At 32.4% G+C, this 22,966-nt stretch overlaps 2 protein-coding genes across 4 annotated transcripts; one reads left to right on the top strand and one right to left on the bottom strand.

Moving 5' to 3' along the window:
• The first annotated feature begins 608 nt into the window (after positions 1 to 608).
• Positions 609 to 12,978, top strand: LOC125063702 (proclotting enzyme). The gene is made up of 12 exons (XM_047670283.1): positions 609 to 851; positions 2,998 to 3,071; positions 4,523 to 4,690; positions 5,157 to 5,278; positions 6,531 to 6,679; positions 7,134 to 7,222; positions 7,874 to 7,963; positions 8,462 to 8,625; positions 9,565 to 9,700; positions 10,290 to 10,428; positions 11,831 to 11,976; positions 12,386 to 12,978. The coding sequence occupies exons 1-12, from the start codon at positions 725 to 727 to the stop codon at positions 12,539 to 12,541; spliced, it is 1,560 nt and encodes a 519-aa protein (XP_047526239.1). The 5' UTR covers positions 609 to 724; the 3' UTR covers positions 12,542 to 12,978.
• Positions 12,969 to 22,198, bottom strand: LOC125063685 (serine/threonine-protein kinase greatwall). Of its 3 annotated transcripts, none has more exons than XM_047670264.1 (12): positions 21,802 to 22,198; positions 21,482 to 21,730; positions 21,004 to 21,232; positions 20,583 to 20,753; positions 20,172 to 20,296; positions 18,751 to 18,947; positions 17,942 to 18,139; positions 17,023 to 17,236; positions 15,528 to 15,682; positions 15,114 to 15,238; positions 14,502 to 14,714; positions 12,969 to 13,176 (listed from the first exon to the last, which is right to left on the bottom strand). In XM_047670264.1, the coding sequence occupies exons 1-12, from the start codon at positions 21,940 to 21,942 to the stop codon at positions 13,130 to 13,132; spliced, it is 2,064 nt and encodes a 687-aa protein (XP_047526220.1). In that variant the 5' UTR covers positions 21,943 to 22,198; the 3' UTR covers positions 12,969 to 13,129. The 3 variants fall into 3 exon arrangements, with proteins under 3 accessions (XP_047526220.1, XP_047526213.1, XP_047526228.1); XM_047670257.1 differs by having other exon boundaries at positions 17,942 to 18,157; positions 21,802 to 22,197; XM_047670272.1 differs by having other exon boundaries at positions 17,942 to 18,157; positions 20,616 to 20,753; positions 21,802 to 22,197.
• Between the last annotated feature and the right edge of the window lie 768 nt (positions 22,199 to 22,966).

Genomic DNA, 22,966 nt, shown 5'->3' with positions numbered 1-22,966 from the left:
GTACGAAATTTTACAAGCAAAAAAGCCTTAATTTTTTAAATAACCAAACTCATAATTTCGTAATGAAAACAAATAATTAAAAACAAACAAATCAATATCCTTTTCCGAAATCGATAAAACGAAATTATAAAATACAGATGTATTAAATGTTTGTCTGATGGAGCTCAACTTTCGAAAGTTCAATAAAACATTAATCGTTTAGATTAAATTTTACGCCAATTTTAGAGCCCTTAAAATTTGTACCCAAAGCAATTATTGTTCCAAATTTTAAATTTTGTAATCCATTAAAAGTTACCAGTTTAAATATTTATAATGACTGTTAATAACCAGACATTAAACCCATCAAAATTTTATCACATGGTACATTTAAGTAGACAGAAGTTTAAGTTCAATGACTTTAATATTCAAAAGACACATTGATCACTCTTTTGTTTTGGAACATTAGAACGGTACTAAATTCGGGTTTTAGATGCACTAATCGAATGGCCATCTTGTATAAAATTTGCCATAATGGCCTGCAAATGTCAAGTTAGTACAAAAGGAGAAAAAGCTCTGTTATCTTTCAAACAAATGTAGAGCGTTTAAAAATATTATAAAGCCCCCGTCCCAAGATGCTTAAGCATTTTGCGAAGAGACTCCTTGTGAGCCACACCTCCTTGCGCCGCGATTACCCTATTAAAATACGTCGGTAGTGAATGCAAACTTGTTTACAATAATTTAAAAAATGACACTCAGAACAATAGTATTTTTCTTAAGTTTAATTGCCATACATTGTTTGCACGTGCCTGAAGATATAGGATTTTCTGAAAATAATGGCGCATTTTATACTGAGGATGCAGTATTTATAAATGGTAAGATTTTGTTTGTTATTATTAATTAAGGAATAAATTAGTTACAACGTATAAAGAACGATGCTTCAAATGTACCAAGATTAAAAGTTACGTTTACTTTTTTATTATTCTGCAAAATTGAGATCGCCGTACCTCAACACATAAGTAATTCCTTTAGCGACTTCATAAAACAATACGCGACATTGTTCTTACGAGGTTATTAGGCTAGAGAAAGTAAAAATTTGCGCCTTAGCTGTCCAGCAAACCCATAAGCTATAGCACAACACCATAGTAGAACCGTATCAATACATTAATGACTCATAAACAAAATATTAATTCGGTCGTCAACCCGGAATCCCTTGTATTAGATCTTCTAAAATTACGTGGGCCATTCTTGTGAACCTTTGAAGCAATTCAATGCAAATGTTTACCGCCTACGCAAACCACATTACATCAATCATTTCTTGTTATTTAATTCTTAGTGCTCTCATTTTTTGTGTAAACATTAATTAGACTGCTGACAAACGTGACATTTCCTAAAGAAGACTGAACCCGGAATGGTTCTAGGTACAATAAATCGTTATTATTGCATTTAATTTCGAATTGTTTATGATGGTTCCGGCGACTTCGAAGCATAACAATAAAGAATAAGTAGCGATAAACACTTGTTGTGTGTTAATAAAAAGCGAAGGGATCCCTAGTTAAGATGAACAAGACAAAACATTCATACATTAATGTGCCAAGTTCGGATGCCAGGGATATCTAGTGAACTTCATTGTAAGTTAATTCCTCTCTTAATGGACGTTTATTTTACTTTGCTCTGACAATCCAAATACTTGATTACCATTATAAATGTCTACATCTAGGAATACCTTAAGCCTGTATATTCATTAATGTCACAGGGGACCAGGTTTAAAACCAGCAGTGGTTTGATCGAAAATAGCCTTACAAACTTACATCTTCAAGGCCGGTTATTTACTTGGCATTTTTTTACTTTATTTACTATTGTTTTATTTATCAGATGAATAATTGCACGCAATATCTGTCGAATACCAGGAAGATACTTAATATTTGTTTAAACATATTGTCAGTGTTACCTATTAATTTTGTCATAATTCATAGTAATAGTAACAATTCGTATTTCCCCTGCTGCTGATAATATTGTTTGCTGCCCTATAAAATCTTAGCTAAAAAAGCAATTACGGCCTTAGTTTTATTGAAGACGTATAATGTATATACGTATATATCTTGCAAATTCTATATTTAAGTGGTAAAAAATATCAATAGACCAAAATTTTAAGTTCACAGTTTGCGATATGACGGTGTACTTTAAATATTTCAATCAATATATTAAATATGTAAATTACAGTAAACTGTCTTTGATTAGATTTAAATTGGATTCCGATACGTCCGTGACCGTTACATTACGATAAAACAACTTGCATGTTGCGAACAATGTATTTTTGGACGCCCTCTGAATAATAAAGTGATTGCTCATAATTCAGTGTTTTATATTGAGATTAACTCTACAAATCAATAAATTCTTTCCACAAACTGTCGATAAAAACGCTAAAAAACGTTTCGTTACATAAATTACCGTTTGTGTTCAGCCCTGCGATTCTGTAACTCACTTTTCAAACTCACACAGCGGTTTTCGCATCGGCGGTTGTTCTCAAATCAGTCGTGAAGCAGTCATTTTATGATTTGGCATTATGATAAACAATAAACTACAAGCTCCCACCTTTTCAGAATGCCAAATCATAAAATGACTGCTTCACGACTGATTTGTGAGCGACCGCCGATGCGAAAACCGCTGTGTGAGTTACAGAATCGCTGGGTAGAATATGTTCTTTAATGAACAATGAACAGTGTTGGTCTAGTGGCGTTAGCGTGCACCTATGGAGTTTCTATTTCCGCATTTAATACTTGCTCGTACGGTGAAGATTAACACCGTGAGCAAACCAGGGTCAGGTACAGACGGCCGATAACCCACTTGCCTATTAAGAAAAAATATTATGAAACAGAGACAGAAATCTCAGGCCCAGACCTAAAAAGTTGTAGCGCCACTGGGTTTTTCTTATCTAAATATAATAAAAATATTTATGACTCTATACACTATGTAAACGATACATAAGGAAATTTTTAATGACTATTTGTTCTATTTCAGCACTTCCACGTTCGAAACGTGAGACGAATACAACACGCGATGGAAAGCAACTTTTATATTTACAACCAAGACAGGTAGCTTTATTAAATTATTTATTTCTTGTTTATATGTTTAATTGGCACTATAAATTAATTAATTGTCATTAAAAGATTATCATAAATAAAAAGTGAGTGCATAATTTAAAACTTGTTGTTTTGTTTATGTTTTGGACCATTTGGTCTATGCATACAGTTTAACACGTTCACTGCGTAACAGGCCGATATCAGCCTGCCGCGGTATTTCCGCTGGTGCGGACGAAGAAATCTATGTCCCTCTCGCTGGTGCGTAACGATTATCTCAGGTGTTTGTAAAAATTCGACAGGGACAAATATATATTTCATCTTGCGGTCAAAATTGTAGGTTTTCCCCATCAAAACATAACGGCAGGCTTTTATCGACCTACCACGCACTGACGCTGCTTTGTATCCGCTGAGTGCGGCAGTAGGCCTATTTCAGCCCGCCCACCCAACAGGCAGCTGGCGACCCGATACCGCACAGAGCGCGCGCCCGGCCAATTAGTGTTGTGCTATCTAACTGATCTAACGTAGCGTTCGATAAAATCAACGATGGCAAGCAATATAAGAAAAATACAAATTTTGGAAAATAGAGTAATTCTCCTTGCAGTTATTGACAGTGATAGTGACAGCAGTGAAGAAATATTTTCCACTAAGAAAAATAAAAAGTATTTCTGTTTCCAAGACAGGCATACATAAGTAAAAAAATACATTTTCAGTTCTTTTACGACAATTCTGTTTTTTTTTCGATATCCCCTTATTTCTCTGTCCCATCACTACTAAAAATATAATCAAGTGCGGTTCAGGTCGACATCGGCCTGCCGCTTTTCCTGCTTTATTGCTCATTTCCTATTTGGCAGATCCCGGGGCGAATCAAACCTAAGGAAGTTGGGTTCAAGGTCATTCTAACAATATAAAAAAATATATTATACATTATGTTTCCACAAAGTTATAGCAATTTAATCTATCCTAGTGCTGTTGGGTCTAGAAAGACCTGCCACGCACCGGCAGAAATATCATTGGGGGCGCATTTTGACCCGCCGCCGCACCTAATTAAGAATTATGATTTTACTTGCCGCAGTGAACGTGTTAATATGTACCATACATACAAAGTAATCAATGAACTACCCGATCAGTTAGATGGCCAAACGTTCAGCAACATAAAAAGTAAATTGAAAACTATTTTTATTTGTCGCGCTCCGAAATAAGACTTCTATGGTTACATTTATACAAACCACAGTGGTTTTCTAATGTAACATATCATGATTTAGATTATAATTCTCTGTAATATAAATTAATTAAAACAAATATATATATTAAATGGTTTATCTATATGACGTACGTTACAAAAACTTATATTTTTTCGACATTTGCAAAGAAAACAATGATGCAACCTAAATTATTTTACGGTCTCCTTTTTGCGTCTATGCTTAAGTTTCTAAAACGAAGTTATTCACCGTTGTTATTTGTAGGGTGATGCTTTTGGATTGGATTGCGAAACAGCTAATGGAAAGAAAGGCACCTGTAAGAGCTTCAGGGACTGCTACCCTCTGTTTAAAGTTGTTGACTTATCCGGCTACGACGGTTGGGTCATGGGCCATTATGACACTTGTAGCTACAACAGTGGAGATAATACTGAGGTATGGAATATACTTTTTACATTTTTTAATTGTGTAACCTTTCGTTTAGTGCCTAATGAACGTGGCAAAATAAAGGTTCCCGATAAGTAATTATTAACTGAAAATTTAATAAAAAAATTATTGAAAAATTATTAATCAAATAGAAATGTGTTTATTAGATTAAATTAAAGAGCCTTCAAAACAGAAACTTATATTTTAAACATAATATTTCCAATATAATATCTGGTTAATTACTTTATCAACCTATGAACAAAAATAAAAGAGGTTGTGGTCTTGAACCGAGAACCTTTAGTTTAATAGTTTATGTCGAAGTAAAAGCCTACAATCCACCATAATAATTGGAATCATGAATTTTTATTCAACTATGGGTATATATTATTATTGTTTTCACTTCACACGCCATACCTTTAACAAGAAAACCATCGAATTAGTTAAAAATTATTTAATTTACAATATGTTGTGACAGGTGTTCGGTGTATGTTGTACACAACCAGTAGGAACACCACCTCAACAGGAACCTGATGTACAGAGATTAGGACTCCTTAGACCTGCAATGCCTTTACAGCTTACACCTATGCAAATACCCGGGTGAGTTATAATCAACATTACATTTTCCGTTTGAAAGTTATTGCATTTCTTATAGTAGTCATTTTGACTTAGCTGTTTTACGTATGTAAAATTGAGCACTTGTTTGCCATAATCGCTTCTCATAGTAAAGGCTGAGATCTACCTCAACTGCCTTCAGCAGCATTACCAAGTCTTGGCCTTGTCTCAAGAAATAGTTAGTAATTACACTCAAAATATGTTATAACGACATCGAAGGGACTACTCATATTTGGTCGTAAAAACCAATAGTCGTAAAAGCCGATGACGTTGTTATTAAGTACCTAATACAATAGAATTCAGCCGGAACCTTTGATTATTGTCCATATAACCGGTATGTTGTTCTAGACGATGTCGTCGTAAACGGTTTGGACTGTAGTTGGTAGTACCACGACCTATCACGTAACGATGATTTTTCAATAAAGATGCCTAATGACATCATCTCACTAACTGAAGTAACTCAAATGCGATGTATTTCTAATACCAGAGGTGTATGGACAATTAGTTGTGGATTTTGTAAATGTGGCTTAAATATATAATAGTTTTATTATATTTATTGTTGAAATTTGGCCATGTATGGGCGTAAGTAAATAAATAAAGGTCAAAATTTCGCGAATAATATACCTAATATAGGATTAATATATATTTTTAAGGCTAACAAAATCTTTAAGTAAGAAAATATGCAAATTTAATGTTTTCAATCTATAAGTAATCAATATACCTTAATAAATTTTCACACATAAAATATATTTTTGTATTTCAAATAATTTAATATTTGGTCGAACAAAAAAAGCAAGAGCTAATGTAATCTCAGAGCTATGCACAGTAAATGTCAGCAAGTACGAGTATCGAGTAATATTTTGAGTAGCAGGAAGTACACATTTGAATTAGAGCAATTTAATACTTTCAATGACAAAAACTAACCTTTGAATAGATGTTTTAATGTCAAGATTGTTAAAAGTTAGTAATTACTTACATGTCTAGTTTTTTTTCCTAAGGACCCTTTTAACAATATTTATTTATTTTGTATCCTTAAATTTATTTTTCCTATAGTTTTGTACATGGAAAACATGACAAAATTTATTTCATAGAATCTTTAATACTTATAACGTTCCTTTAATGTCTCATATTCAAATTTTTATATAAATTGAACCATAGAATTTTATTTTCCTAATTCTAAGAACGCCGTGCCGCCACAAACACTTGCTAAGATAGCGTAAAATCCGTTTTCTTTCAGTTTCCCAAATAACCTTCAAGCATCAGCATACTCCCAGTGGCTATACAATGCGAACCAGAGGCAGGTACCTGCCCAATGGCCACCCGCAATGCCTCCTCTACCCACTCACCCACCCAATCACACACCGGCCACACACCCGCCTTCACTTGGTAAGTAAGCCTTTTTTTTCAAATAAAAATTTAACGAAAAATATTAGTAATTTCTTAAAGTATGCAAATCCATTAAAGTTATGGGGAATCAATCCCTTTTTAACTTCATCAACTAAAAGAACTGTCGACTGCAAATGTGAATTCCTGTAAATCCCCAGCGATTTATGAGGCATAATAATTTTTCTAACGCAGACTTTTTTTTACATTCTTAAAATATATTTCAAATCGAATATACCTTTGTCATGTAGATAAACACTCAGGTGTTCACTTAAAAACGGTGAAAAAATGTAACGAGTCTCTAAGTTTCCTGCGAAAACAAGCGGAGTTATTCATTTATGTGAACAGATCAACCTACTCACAACATACGACCAAGTCACTTAAAATTCACGCACATAGCATATTCATAGGGTACTGGTACATAACTGGCTACTTATAACAATCCATACTCTTCCAGTCAGTGGACAAGTAACGCAAGCACCAGCAAATCCTTCGCCCATACCAACAACAACTTGGGGCACTAAACCTCCCAGTACAACAAAACAAGTAAGCATAAGAAAATCATGATACTCTAAATTAGTATTACCATAGATTAATTACCCATTTAGTATACGAGTATATTATGTAGATAAGAACGTTTAATATCAGAATTGTGTATGTGTAACATCCACATTGAACGACGTAGTCTTCATTTTCCGAATTAATTTTATTTTTTACTTTCAAAGGGCCAAAAAGTAACTTTGAAAACGAGATCTAAATTTTTTGGTATTTATTTATTTGTCAATGATGATAGTGCATTGATATATTTTTTTAATAATTCTCACAAGATAGAAGTCGCCAAAGAAGTCGTTCAACATTTTTGTTTTATCTTGAGCATGAATTGAAGTCAAGTGAAATATTAAAATTGTCGAAACCAATTTCTTTGCTGAAACTCAAACTGAAAGTATTTAAGTACTTGCAAAGTATTTTTTCAAGTTCCAGTTTCAGTTCAGAAAGAGTTACACGGGGTCTTGTCTATGATAGAATCATATGATATAAGTGTGGGCAGAGATGCAGTGCCTAAGAAATAAAAGCGAATTTTTACCTTTTGAGTCGAAAAACAGTAATTCAAAATGAAAATTAGTTTATACTATTTAAACAAGTTCTTTAAAGACTTTAGGCAGCGATAATTTGCTTAAATACGTAATATACTTACAGACATGGCCGCCTATATACCCAACGCAGCCAACGAAGCCTCCAACACAGCCTGGAACTGACAGTTCTTGCGGGATCAAAAATGGACCACAAGTAGGTTTTAGATATGATATTTATTAAAAGTACCTGTTGTAATGACAATTATTAGGATCAATTTAACAACAAATTGTTTATTTATGACGTCAAAGAATTTTCGAAGAAATTTTACTAGATTTTAATATCGCCTAAATATGGTACAGAGCCATAAAATAAAAATAAAACATATCTTTTCTCGTTATACAATTAGTAAAGATATGATAAACATGTCACATAATAGTTGTTTTGGTATTTTCATGTATTCTATTTAATACGAGTATTTGCCGCGGCACTACCTTTCCCCCCCTATATTAAATTTATACACAACAATATTTATTTTAGTTTATAAAAAATTATACTTGCGTTACAATGTACCAATAAAAACTGAAGTGTGTCTGCATCGTGATCCAGAACACGTTAAGGTTTAAGACCTTAAAAATATAACCACAGGATTCTTATATGAAATATATATAATTTTGTATAGAAGACCATTGAAAATTATTAATGTCTTTCTAGACATATGAGAGTCCCCAAGACGAAGAAAGGATAGTGGGAGGACATAACGCCGATCTGAATGAGTGGCCGTTCGTAGTAGCGCTCTTCAATGGCGGCAGACAGTTCTGTGGAGGGTCACTTATAGACGACAGACACGTTCTGTCAGCGGCTCATTGTGTGGCACAGTAAGTTTTTAATGGATTAATTGATAAAATTAGTAAAATAAAAATTTGCAATTATGTTACAATGAAACAATGCTACACGGATTTCGATACAATTTGGTAAGAAAACTGCGCGGACAGTTGGAAATATGCAACATAGGTCTACCTTTATGTGTTTTTGATGAGATCATTAATATTACTGAAAACATAAAGGCAATACATAGACAATAATATATATATATAATATAACAGCTAATAGCCAATGCGACAGTTCCGTAACTTAATTTGATAACATCGTTTTTGCGAATTCGCTCTGAGAACGTATAAAAATATCGATGGATTCGGACACAGCATTAAGCACTTCCAACGCCTTTAAGAAACCCTGTTGACGCCTGGCGCCACAAATTTGTTCCTAGGGACTGCAAATAACCTTTGTTTCCACCGTTTCAAATAGCCGTTTGGTACAAACAAAGTTCTTGCAGAACACTAGGATTACTAAGACTTCTCGTAAAACTTTATCAACATAGCAGGTAACTGTAACTCCCGTTGGGTATCTAGCTTGTTGTATTTAACCATCCCAAACACACACAATGTTGGGTACATTAAAGTATACATAGGATAAGCACCATACAGCCGTTGGTAAAAAAACCGTGTAAATTTATTCTGAATGCGCTCCAAAATAAGACTACTTTGTTTCATGCGGAGCTCAGACTGACAAAACTTGAACATGCTTCTGATCAAAGCATTATACACTGTACTGTTCGATGCTCTTCGAAGGACAAATACTAATCACTTATATGCTTTTTACATATATCTGTTATGTGCTCCCGTAATGTAAGTTGTGCATCCATTTGTACTCCGAGAACTCTTATGAATTTTTCCTTCCTTGGCGTTACCCCTGATACTTTATAGACATATTGATGATTATAGTAGACTGACTAGTAAATAAATATTTGTTTTAAGTATGACGTCATGGGATGTAGCACGACTGACAGCAAGACTCGGAGATTACAATATCAGGACGAACACGGAGACTCAGCACATCGAAAGAAAGATTAAAAGGGTGGTCAGACATCGTGGATTTGATATGCGAACTCTGGTAAATATTCATTACAGTTAAATTGCATATAAAAATTGTTTACATGTTATTTTATCAGACAGATTTTATTCCAGATTCAATTCTCAAGGCGAATCTAAATTTTATCCTATTTATTTTTACAGAACTATTGTTATAATTATTATTATTTAGGTTCAAAAGACGTAGCGATGATGAGGCCCAATAAGGACAAATTTATTCATTTTGCCAATTTTTTGTGCTTCTCAAGTGTATCTTCCATTCTGTTAATGAGTTATTTTCAACATACAACCACGGAATATTTAAATAAGAATAAAAGTACTATGTAGGCACCGCAAGTTTATCGCAAACGTATTGCATATGCATATAATACCTCGTGATGAGACAATCTCATATGTGTAACATGAATTTATTGCAAACTCCAAAATCATTTTATGCAGTTGTAATAAAATTTGTCTTTGAACCTATTCCTTATTGATAATAATACATAGTTTGACTCTCAGCGAAACAATAACTGTTCTAGGCTATATCTATAAAACATGATCAATACCTTTCCCATACCCCATCTGTTGAAGAAATCGACTCCCATTAAGAAATTAATACGTTCTTCCAGTACAACGACGTCTCCATTTTAACTCTAGACCAGCCGGTAACATTTACAAAGAACGTAAGGCCAGTCTGTCTCCCGTCCAGCGCTCGTGCATACGCTGGTCTAACCGCTACTGTTATTGGATGGGGGAGCTTGAAAGAAAGTAAGTTGTTGTTTTAAATCTATTTATTTAGGGCAACAATTTTAGACACGAAAATCTATACTAATATTATAAAGAGGAAGATTTGATTTTTTGTTTGTTTTGAAATGAAATGAAATAGTTTATTCTTGCAAGTAGGACTATATAAATCACTTTTACAATGTCTTCCTAAACTAGATGAAGTCGACATTTCCTAACTGACTGCCCTGAGAAGAAATGTCGAAACAAACTCGGGGGTCTTAGTCTCTTTTATAGTCCAGATAATACAATAATAAATTAATAAATTGGTGTAAACAAATGCAGAGTATTTGTTTGAAAGTTTGAAATGAATAGGCTCCGAAACTACTGGACCGATTTCAAAAATTCTTTCACCGTTGGCAAGCTACACTATTCCCGAGTGACATAGGCATGTTTTATTCTCAAATGTAGGGATGCTTACTAAAACTTGAATAATGTAACCCAAGGTGTAAAAAAAATAAACAAAAAACGTCCTTCAATCGCGTGCGCTGCGAAAACTATTAATGATAGAACAAAATGACACATCACTATCTATAAAAAATGTCACGACAGCATGTCTCTATCTTTTATAGTTACATCACAATAAGCGTCCTTTTATGAATTTTTTTTTTAAATACCACCGCTAGAAAAGGCTCTTTATTCGTACCGGTATTGATCCTTATCAAAATAAATACCAACGTTTCACATAAGCTACAATTTAATGGCATAACCACCAAAAAAGCATGGTGGATTGCAGGTGTTCTCCTGCCGTTTCTCAAGAATAGTTTACTAGTATGTAATATAACAAAAATCTTAGCCACAGCAACGCTTGGCCGAGTCTACTAGTACAAATATAAAATTGTAAATTGAATATCGAAGTGATATATGAAGAAGCCACCCCTTTACCTAAATCTATTGAATTAAATAGTAAATAAGTGTGTTATCTACTTTATCAAAATAAACAACTTCCAATATGTAACAATCAAGACGATTAATAAAAAAATATAACATTTCATAGATTAAAAAAACGTGTAACATTTCAAACACAAAATTGTTCTATTTGGTGCCAAAATCATTTGATTTGAATTCAGACCGATTCTAGCGCGAACGAGTTGGTATTTTAAATTTGAAGAATCATACTTTATTAGGATTTTATTTTTTATTATTATCAAACACAATAAAGATTATGCTTAGATTTGTTTTTAATCCTAATTATTATCTACCAAGGTGATCTATGACTAGTTAGGAACAACAGGGGTGTGATGTGTAATATTATTTTACCGTCCTTTTTTGTATCCATAATTGTTGTAATGTACAAGATATTATTGTTGTATATTGTGTGCTAATAAATGTGGTTTGTTTGAAATTAGTTCTATTGCTTGGAAAATACACTTGTATAATTCAATAGGTGGACCCCAGCCCGCTGTGCTCCAAGAAGTGACAATACCGATATGGTCAAACGCAGAATGTCGTCTCAAGTATGGCTCTGCGGCACCCGGTGGTATCGTAGACCATATGCTTTGTGCCGGGAAAGACAATATGGATTCTTGTAGCGTAAGTCACATTTTTATATCCGCACCAGAATTTGTCACACACAAGTTTTAATCATCTGTAAATATCCACTAAACAAAAGCTACTTTGTAACAAAGTGTATTAAAATTTTCTGATACAGTGATACCCTGACCGGGCCCCGTGGGTCCGCTGTTGGCCAGCACCCTTAGCTGCTTATCTGCCCCTCAGTTTAATTTGAATAACAGTTTGTTTTGTAGCAAATCGCTAAGAAAAGGGGTCTGCCCATTTTGGTTAGGGATTCGTGTATCTATTACTGTTCATATAAAAATAATTATTACCTACTCGAATGCTTTTTAGGTTAAAAATAATACCCTGAGATAGTATTTCTTCTTTTAATTCAGTCCCGTAACCAGAACTAGTTAGTTTAGGGGTTTTAAACATTTATTTTCAGGGTGACAGTGGCGGTCCCCTAATGGTAAATGAGGGTGGAAGGTGGACCCAAGTAGGCGTAGTCTCGTGGGGCATCGGATGCGGGAAGGGACAGTACCCTGGAGTATACACCCGAGTTACAGCTTTCCTCCCATGGATACAAAAGAACTCAAAATAAGATGAAAACGAATTAACGTGTATAAAAGCCTATTTGACAATTTAAGATATTTGTTTTATATATAATGTAAGTTTTATACTAAAATCTTCGATTTTTAAGCAATAAGATGGTAAAAATCTGTTAATTTTAAATGATAAAGTTCTTTTTCAGTTTCACATATATCTAATTATTGAATATGACAATCCATTTACCGAAAATAATTATTGTTGAAATATATTTTTTTAATTTAGTTTAACGGCATAAAGTAAAGAAATACTTTAAAAACCTAACATAAAAATTTATGTAGTTTTTATTGCTAATACTTTTTTTAATTGCAACAACATTTAACTATCAATTCCTTTAAGAAAGGTGAATATATTTGTCTTTCTTAATCAATTGATATGAAATTATATCTATATAGATATATTTATATAAATAAAAGAATTTATCCATTAAAAGCTGTTTTATTTTAAATTCCATACATAATTAACTAAAAATTAATATTATAACGCATTATTATCACATAAATCAGTCCTAAGATGACTTTTAATACTTGATTATGAAACACGACGTATTGGGCTACAGTATTTACAAACTTAATAAGAAAAATCATATGTCAAAGTTGGACACTTGCAGTTGTTGTAGAATGTTGCGAGCTGAAAGGAAAATACCAAACAATTATTGCACTCATATGTAATAAACAAACAGTCGTTTTGGTAAGAACCACAGAAAAAGTTAAGGCAATTTATCATAATGCATTTCAAGGCAAAAGAATAATACGTTTGCCGCGTATATATATGAAGCGTTCCGTAATTACTAGACTTCTATAGTATTGTAGATACTACAGTTTAAGATTGTATGTCATAAAGGTCTTTGCAGTACGGAATATGAATAATATATGAAATTAAATAGAAAGTTAGAAATTAAATAGGAGTTAAAGCGGCAAGATTGATTCTAACTTTACGACATACAAACACTCGAACCTTAATTATTCGATGTCGCACTTACGATATAAATAATCTTTATTATGTACACATAAACGTCTTCTTCTAATAACAATCTTGCTTCGATGCTATATTAAAAAGTACTTGCTGAAGGGAAAAAACTAAAAGCATATCGCCTGACGGATGGTAGATATTATAAATATATAGAATTTGCTTTTTATATAATATTTCAATATATTATGTTAAGGTTCAGATTTCAATTGATCAATACAGCATTTTTTAAATACAGCAACAAACAAGTTTAACATTACATTACCATATGTATGTCAGAAAAAATAACAACAAAGACATTATTCATGCCTTCAAACCAGTTTCTTGATACCTTTATACATCTTTTTAGTCTCAATCGCCAGAGAATTCTTTGCATTAAAAAACAACCTTTTTCTTAATATTTCCGCAACAGATTTCTATAATATATAAGTTAGGGAATACAAAAAATACATAATTCACTAATCCTTCTATCATTAAATGATCCTTCTACATTTACTGTTTTATTTGATCAAGTATTATGCGCAAGTAAATAAATGAATGCAGCCAGACGTCTTAAAAACGTCGACCTTTTATTAATGAGGTAATACATTATTTATAAAATTTGATACATTTTATAACCGCAGATTCATAAATACAGTTACAATAAAAGTTTCTTTAGAATCAGAATATAGGGGCTGAAATATGGCAAACTTTTATGCATTTTAAATGTGCTAAATACATATTTAAAATAGGCACAGAACTCTCATACTCAATTCTACGAAGTAATTTTCTTTTATATTTGCATCATATAAGACCATCAGATTAAAGGTGATTCGCGAAGATCTTTAAACCTTCAAAACCTGGTCATGGGCGAGAATAGGTCGAAATAAAAATAGAGGATTCTAAATATCATGATAAGTGTTATAGTAGTAGTAAACTCGATGAGGCTTGAATCTTATTATATTAAGGCAATTTTCAAAATAGGAAGTCTAGTGACGTCAAAATACCTTGAAAGTATCCAGTGTCGTGGATATCACCTGGCGTAGGTATGAAAGGTGGTTCTACGTTAAGCTGATTGTCCCAGTCCAAGTCTTTGAACAATGACATCTTTTTGACCTCTGCGGCGGCAGGACGTTCCTTCGGCTCCATTGTGAGCAGGGCCTCGATTGCACTCACTGCTTCATTCGATAATGCCTCATCATCTTCAGGCCATTCTATGTCTGTGAGGGGAGAAAATATTCCGAATTCATATATATCATAGCATAACGTTGTGATTTTAGTTGTACTTCGCGCGCTTAGCGGTAATTCGCCGCAGCGTTGAAAAACTTTAAATATTGTTATAATAACTTTTATTAGGAAAAAATACTTAAAGATTGTTCGTGTTGTTTTCGAAGTGCTCCTTTTAATTATTTTATCATCAAATCCATTGCCATCCATCCAGTCCATAATTTGAAAATTACCTAAGCCTTAATTAAATAACTAAATTCTAATAAAAACCATTGAAGTATTTTTTTAACTATGTGCAGGTTTATTATATTAAATTTTTACATATAAATGAACTATCTACCTAAAAATAAAACATTTCCCTGGGGTACGTTTCTTTCGTCATTTTAACTTACTTTTGGATAAAATATTGTTGAAGACAGCTTGTGGTGTCTCATCATTGAAGGGCGGAATGCCAGTCATGAACTCGTACAAGCATACTCCTAGTGCCCACCAATCTACTTGTGGCCCATGTCCTTGCCTAAGTATATTTATTTTATTAACAAAAACAATTCACTTTACAAAATAAATTATGTATGAATATCTAATATAATTACGAAACCGAAGAAATGGGGGAATAATAGTGAATGGAAAAAACAAAATTTTCTACAAATATCAGAGACGAATGAACGTAAATCGAATACACATAAATGTAATACACTTTTATACATGAAATCTTAGCATCAGATAGTATGGAAAGTTGATACTTTAGAGTCAAAAATTAAACTTATTGTATTAACGTATACGAATACTAAGCTAAGCCCAGGTACCTGAGTAATAATTCGGGTGCGAGATAGTCCGGCGTACCCAATATTCTCTGATCGGAAACTTGATTCCCGCGTCTCACGCTTTTTGGTGTTCTGTAAGGCGTTTGGGCGGCTATGGGCGTTTTACACAGGTCTGTGGGTGATTTGCTGCCTTCACCCTACAAAAATCAGTAACAGTTATTTAATAATTAACTAGCGGACCCAGCGAACTTCGTTCCGCTTAACATTCTAATAATATCGTTTTAACTTTAGTTAAACTTAATTTAGGATTTATTTGAGGTAATAACATTAATACAACTTTTTTCCAAATACAGAAATGTTTTATTGCATGCCATTGCGAAAAAAGAATGACGGTTTTACACATTAAGCCTCCCCTCTTTAGCGCTAATATTGCGAGACTGCATGTTAAAGTACTTTTTGATATACAACATTTTTTGTTTTGTTATCCGGCGCAAGAACAAAGTGATAGGTTTCTTTTATATGCGTAATTTTGTCAACAGATGGCACCACATGCAGTTTGCATTCGTAAAATTAATTAATTATTTTTTTTATTTGATAACTTATCCGAAATATTTTATTACTTATTCTGCTATTCGGAGCGGAGAAGAATCCACTTAAAAAGAGATAACTAACATCGGTCCAGCCGTTCTCGAGTTATAAGTGTTGTAACAAACACGACTTTCTTTTATATATATAAGATTATTAGCAAGCTCTTTAATTTGTTAATACAAATAAATAACAAATATAATCTCGTGGCTCTACCCTTATATGGGTCTTGGCTTCAGATTGTATCCGTTTCTTTGATCATTCTTATTTCATAGATCTAATTGAAAGAGGCGTAAGACAGGGTGACCCACTTTCCCCAAAATTATTTATAGCAGTCCTCAAAGACGTATTCCATGGTATAGAATGATCCAAGAATCTTATCCAATAGTCTGTGCCAGCCAATCAGAGTAGACAGTAAACCTATAGAATATGCTAACAACTATGTATATTTAGGAAAACAAGTATCTTTCGACAAGAACAGCAGTGAAAACGAAGTAGATAGAAAAATAAATGCGACTTTGAAGATGTACTGGACCAACAAGGAAATTCTGAAAGGAAACTACAGTCTACAACACAAGAAGATAATAATGGATTAAAATATTATACCTTGTCTGAAATACGCAGTCGAACGTGGGTTTTCAGCAAGAAAACAACAAGAAAAATCCTGTCTTGCCAGCATGCAATGGAAAAACCATCTTAAAGTTGAGGAGAATAAACAAAACAAGAAATGTTGTCATTCGTAAAAAAACCAAACTTACAGATGCACTTGTACACGCTCTAATGCTTAAATGGAAATGGGCAGGTCATATTAGCAATATGATAAAGCACGGGATAAAAGATGGACTCTGGAAATAACAAAATGGACTGTTTAATCTGATATGTATTTTGTTTGTCGTAACTTCCGGGCTCTATAAATTTGAAGCTTTTAGCTTTAACACTATTTAATATTTACCTTACTTAACCTCCTAGTTGGAAATATTTCTAAGCTGGTGGAAATATGTTTTCCAAATGTCATGGACTGGTCCTTAGTTTCCGAAGATGTATCGTCGGTGGGTAAATTAAATCTCGTAGCCTTTTCTTTTTTCTCCTTGTTCTTACTGTTTGAGACTGGAGTCGAGAATATCACTCCCACGTTGAAATGGTGACTATCATTTTGCGAAACCCATCTATTGATGAAAAAAGTGTGACATACACAGGTTTTAAAACTTACAATTAGGTTAATACCATGTCAGTTTTTGACGGTTCGAACTCATTCGAATGTCAGACATTCGTTTAGAACAATACCTCGCTGAAGGATAATGCTCGCGTATAGTTCCAAATACGCCCACGTATCGCTAAACAAATTTTCCAGACAAAAAAATGGTTAGTATCACTTTTTCTTCTATAAATTTATACAAAATAGTAGCATCCATTATTTATTCAATGTAAGCGACACTGACTTAATTTAATTTCAGATGGCCTAATTTACAATCTACAAAATAGATCATAAAAGAAATAATTACAGTGGATAGTAGTAATTACTTGCTTGTAAACATTAACTGTGGAATAATAAAAAAGCGAATATTCGAAACAAAAATCTTTTGGGTATTATCCAGTGTCTCTACAACCCTAGGCCTCAGATTATATGTTTTATCATTTTCATTTATACACAAGTATGGGATCAAACTTCTGCACTTTATTTAGGTGTGTCGCCGATTTTTACCTTCAGATTCAGAGACGAGACTTAGCTGTGTGACTCCCTCATGTCCTACGGACTCCTACAGACTTACGAGTCTTACTCTAAATAACACCGGTTTTCTCACGACTTATCCATATCCACGCACAGCCTGTTTTTACTCTATCAGATAGTAAATTGTATTATTAAAACCTACCTCTTCTTTAAAACACCCTTAATGGGATTCTTCCTTCGTTCCGGTGTGGGGTGTATCGATATCCTCTTGGGCGTGTTCTGAGTCACGTCAAGTTCCAGCGCCATGATCTCCTGAGTCAGCCCACTGTGGTTTTGTTTTGACTCCAAAAGGCTGGTCACTCCAGTTGGTGTGTCACCATCACAATCCAAAATCCGCTTTCTTTTTTTAGCCCGGAAACTAGCCCCATGATTTATTCAATTTTAAGGTACACATTCTTACACTTTTTTATTAGATAATATATTTTTAAGTATGTATGTATATATCCTAATGTGCTCTTAACCATAATTTTTTTGACCAGGTAATGAACGCATTGAAATATTCTACCATAAATTTTATAAGGTAATATAAAATAACTTCAAAGCAAACAAACATTTAATTTATACTAAACAATTGTGCTGCTAATTATGCTCAAAGACTCAATTATTATATCATTTTTATCCTTATCATTTTCGTGTTTCTATTTGAGGCTTAGTGTATTTTATTTTTTTTAATAAAAGTCAGAATGTCTAAATAATAAAAAATACTGATAAATAAATCTCTTATTAAGTATGGTATAAAGCTATTATTTTTATTTACAAGTGCACATATAAAAACGATTTACAAAATAAAGTTAGTGCAGCCGGCTCATCGTCATTAAGTGATCTAGGCAACACTAATAATATAAAACATAAATATAAAATTAATTATGAGGAAGTGCAAAAGAACGAAATACAAGATTTTACAATTTAAAATAATACAACAAATTATATTGTTTTTAATTTTGAACATACCTAGGAATCCTTTTCAAAGAGTGGCCCCTGCATAGAGGTGAAGTTGACTGGTCATGTTGTGAATCAGTGAGCGCTGACTCCAAAGACGAACCATTAGCACTACTGATGTCTGTTGACTTATTACTTTTATTTGAACTGCTTTTTGAACTTTCACACGTATGGTATGAACTTAGTGATTCCGAGCCGGAGTCTTTTGACTGACAACAATATTAAAACCTTATTATGTTAGAGGCATACACTTAAAAAATATACATATTATCTTAAACAAGTCCACTGCTACATTTTGATTGACACAGTTCTTATGTAGAGTCTGAGCCGAAAGAGAACCGGCACCGCAATTATGCGAACTATTATTTGTTATGCCTCATTTTTTTTCATACAGTAGAACCTCGATAAGATAAAGTCCAAGGGAAACACAAAATATTTTATGTTATTGAGGTTTTAAGTTATCAAGATTCTATGTTAGGTAAAGGTTAATATAGAGGTATGTACATGTTTCTATGTACCCTTGCTCCCATTTTTACTTGAATGCATCAGAAGGATGGGTTCAATAAAATACTGAAAATTAAATATGTAATCATATTTATTCACATTACTTACATTACATAAAAATAAAACAACAACTAAAGGTTTAGTCTACTTAAAAAAATCTGTGATTTTCTTTTGTTTTAAAAAATCACTGTTTCTAAATCGATTTGATTTTCAATGACAAATAGAGAGGAGAATAAAGTAAAGCTATGTTTCCAGGACAACGATCAAAAACTTATGATGCAAGTAAGTCGTTGTCACAAAGCTAACCGCCGCAAAGCTTTGAAGAATTTAGATAAAGCAACGTTTACAAATTAAAGTTAACAATACATTAGTAAACACGTGCAAGCAATAAATACCGAAACCATTTGTTTTGACACTCTTTCAAAATGACTCATTCACAAACAATTTTATGTTATAGAGGTTGTGGAAACATTTCTTTTAGTTACTGAGGGCCTATACAGAGATTATTTATTTAAGTTATAGAGGTTGCGTATTTTAAGTTATAGAGGTTTTGGGCTCTGATGGGAAGGGAACATAGTATTTTTTGAAGTAACAGAGGTTTTTATGTTACCGAGGTTTAAGTTATCGAGGTTCTACTGTATTTGATATTAATATGATTACTGCCAAACTATAATGAGGTTTGAGATAAGGTAACAGTTTTGTAAACCTAACAAAAAAGGTAATTTAGGACTGATCCAATCTCAAATCCCACAATTGTTAAAGAGGTTAGTAGGTAAGTAATATTTGTATGTTACTCATACAGATTTACTTACGTAAGAAAGCTAGAGGGTCCTGGCAAAAAAAATATTTTAACACTCTTAAGTTTAAAGTACGTTATTTTAGAATCGTTAAAATGTTCGTAATTTAAAAAATTATACAATTATACATACAGTAATATGTTCCAAGTTGATACTCTCGGCACTCATAAATGGATGAATTCCAGAAAGTTGAGAGTGGTCTATAGATGGGCTGTCTACTGTGCTTACATCATCATAAAATATACTCTTCTTCTTGGCTGAAAAACAAACTTCTAATAACGAAAGGGGACTGAACATTAATGAACCTGCATTAACACTCAACTTTATACAATCAGGTCTTTTTTACTGTACAATTATAATTAATTTTTATTTATTAATGTAAATATTTTGCTAAGCTTGGGTTTATTATACCCTAATTCGTTATATGCCCCATTAAAAATTTAATAGAATCAAATCATTCGAATTAATATTATAAATATGATCTAAAGTAGTATTACTTTTATGATTGTATATGGTTGAACTAAACATAGATATATATCATACTAGATTCTTTAAGTGCATGAAGAAGGTTCTCACAAGTTTCTGTAGATAAGGAATCTTTGGTACTGTCCCCTCCAGAACCAAATGAAAGATGTGATGTCAGAGACAATAGTTGACCAGGAGTACGTAAATTTAGACTTGGTGTTCGATTCACAAAGTCAGATATTTCTAAATCTGAAAATATATACATAGTAAATATTGGTTATATTTTTCAATAAAAAGATATGGTAGAATATATTTAAAAAATCTTTAACCTCTATCTTTTATACTCAGATATTAAAATGTGGAGAACCAAATAATGTTAATTTAATTATTAAGATATGAGACATGTGTGAACTGCTCAAAAAAAATTACTTAGAAAACACAATAGTTTTTTATTAGGCCCAGTATAAATGTTTATTGATATTTTAAAGACTATATTTACCTCTATGTATTTCAATCTTCGATAATCCAAAATCAGTTAACTTAACATGTCCACTTTTAGCAATCAACATATTATCTGGTTTAAGGTCTCTATGAACAATATTATGCTTATGCAAATAGTCCAAGGCTAAAGTTACCTCTGCGACATAAAATATTGCCATTGACTCTTCTAGGAAACCATAAACATTTAACAAAGACTTCAGATCTCCACCAACCATATATTCCATGACCTGTAATGATTTAGTAAAATAATTACTTATATTATGGTTTAGACAAAAAAATATACCATTACACTATCAATTTTAATGTTTAAATTATTTTAACACATACACTGTATTATTAGGAAGCTTTAAATAAATTCAAATAAAAATACTAATTTGTAAAAAAATACAAATGTTTATATATACTTTTCAGTTACAGTAACATTTGAGGATTTTAACTTTATATAACACACCCAATTCAAACAATTTTATTCTTACCAAATAAACTGATGAAGCTGACTGTAATGAATAAAACAAGTGAACACAAAATGGACTTCTTGATAAGGCAAGAGCATTTCTTTCCGTAACCACCTGGGTTACCATATTTTTATTGATCATTTCTGACTTTTTCATAACTTTTATAGCATACAACTGTTCTGGATTATACTTTTTCTGGGCAAGAAATACTTTTCCAAAAGCCCCACGGCTTATCGGTTTTATTATAGTGAAATCGGTTATCTCTGGAAGCTGTAAATAACAACATTACTTAAGTTAATTAAGGAAGTCACCAATTCACCAAACTACAGTGTTAGACTGACCTTATTGGTAGGTTCTGCATTGTTTTCGTTTATTTTTTCCAAAATCGTATGGCAAGATCCATTCGGCTCTTCGATTTCATTGGCCGTCATTATGGTTTTAGTAGATATTGAACTTTTTAAGCAAAATAATTCACATAACATTCAGTAATACCAAATAGTGGTATTACATTTACATATTTTTCTTAATAGCAATATAATTTTCTAAAAATAAAGATAAAATTCCATGTTCTTTATTTATCATTTACTAATTAAACTATTTCAGTTGTATTTTAACAGTTTCTATATTCTACATCAAAAACGCTACACACGGTTACAATAAAAATAATCACTTTTTATTTTTTAATGCGTATTGCGTATACCTACACATTTCACAGTTATGCGTTAACCATTTTTAAATTTAAATTTTAAAAATGTCACCGTGCAGCTTAATGTTTGACAATTGTCCTCAAATTATTTTATTGTCTCACCGCTCACGCCACAAAGTCGAGAGAACCACATACACATAGTGCGTTTTCCAATTACAGCACTAGAGCGCATTATGCGGCATAATACTCAACGTTGAATGTTCCAACTACAGCAACGCTTCGCACAATTGAGCACTGTCAAAACTAATGCTCTCGCGTGCTTCTCGCAATAAATAGCAACACAGTGACAGAAAATTGACCAGTGTTTTTCTTTAAGTTGGCATTTATCGAAATTTTCGTTAGTAAATATTATTTATTGTTGAAAAATTAGTTTCGTCGTAAATTTTGAAAATAATTAAAGTTATTTCAAACTACTAAAAAATAAATATAAGTATGGATGAAGGTATAAATAGTTACTTTTTTTATATTCCACATTTAAAATATGAATACAATTTTATTTTAAAATTCGGATCTGTAAACAAATTTATTTTACAGGATTATACTCTTGTAAACATTGCAATGGTTTTGAAAAAGTATATAATTTTTTTAGAAATCGTTTTAAAAAAATTACTCAAAACGTAAATGATGTAAAATTCTTACATGAAACTATATATTTTACTGTTAATTGAGCTTGTTAAAACCTTATATTCTTTAAAGGTTTTCTCTTATTTCAGTAAAAAAATGTTAATGAAATAATTTGATTATTAAAATAAGCGTAAAAAATTTTCAACCAATTATTATTGTTAACCACATAATTTATA

This window comes from Pieris napi, chromosome 1 (assembly GCF_905475465.1).
Source record: "Pieris napi chromosome 1, ilPieNapi1.2, whole genome shotgun sequence".
Lineage (NCBI taxonomy): Eukaryota > Metazoa > Arthropoda > Insecta > Lepidoptera > Pieridae > Pieris > Pieris napi.
Note: the sequence above shows the minus strand (reverse complement) of the source record. Positions and strands in the feature narration are given on the sequence as shown.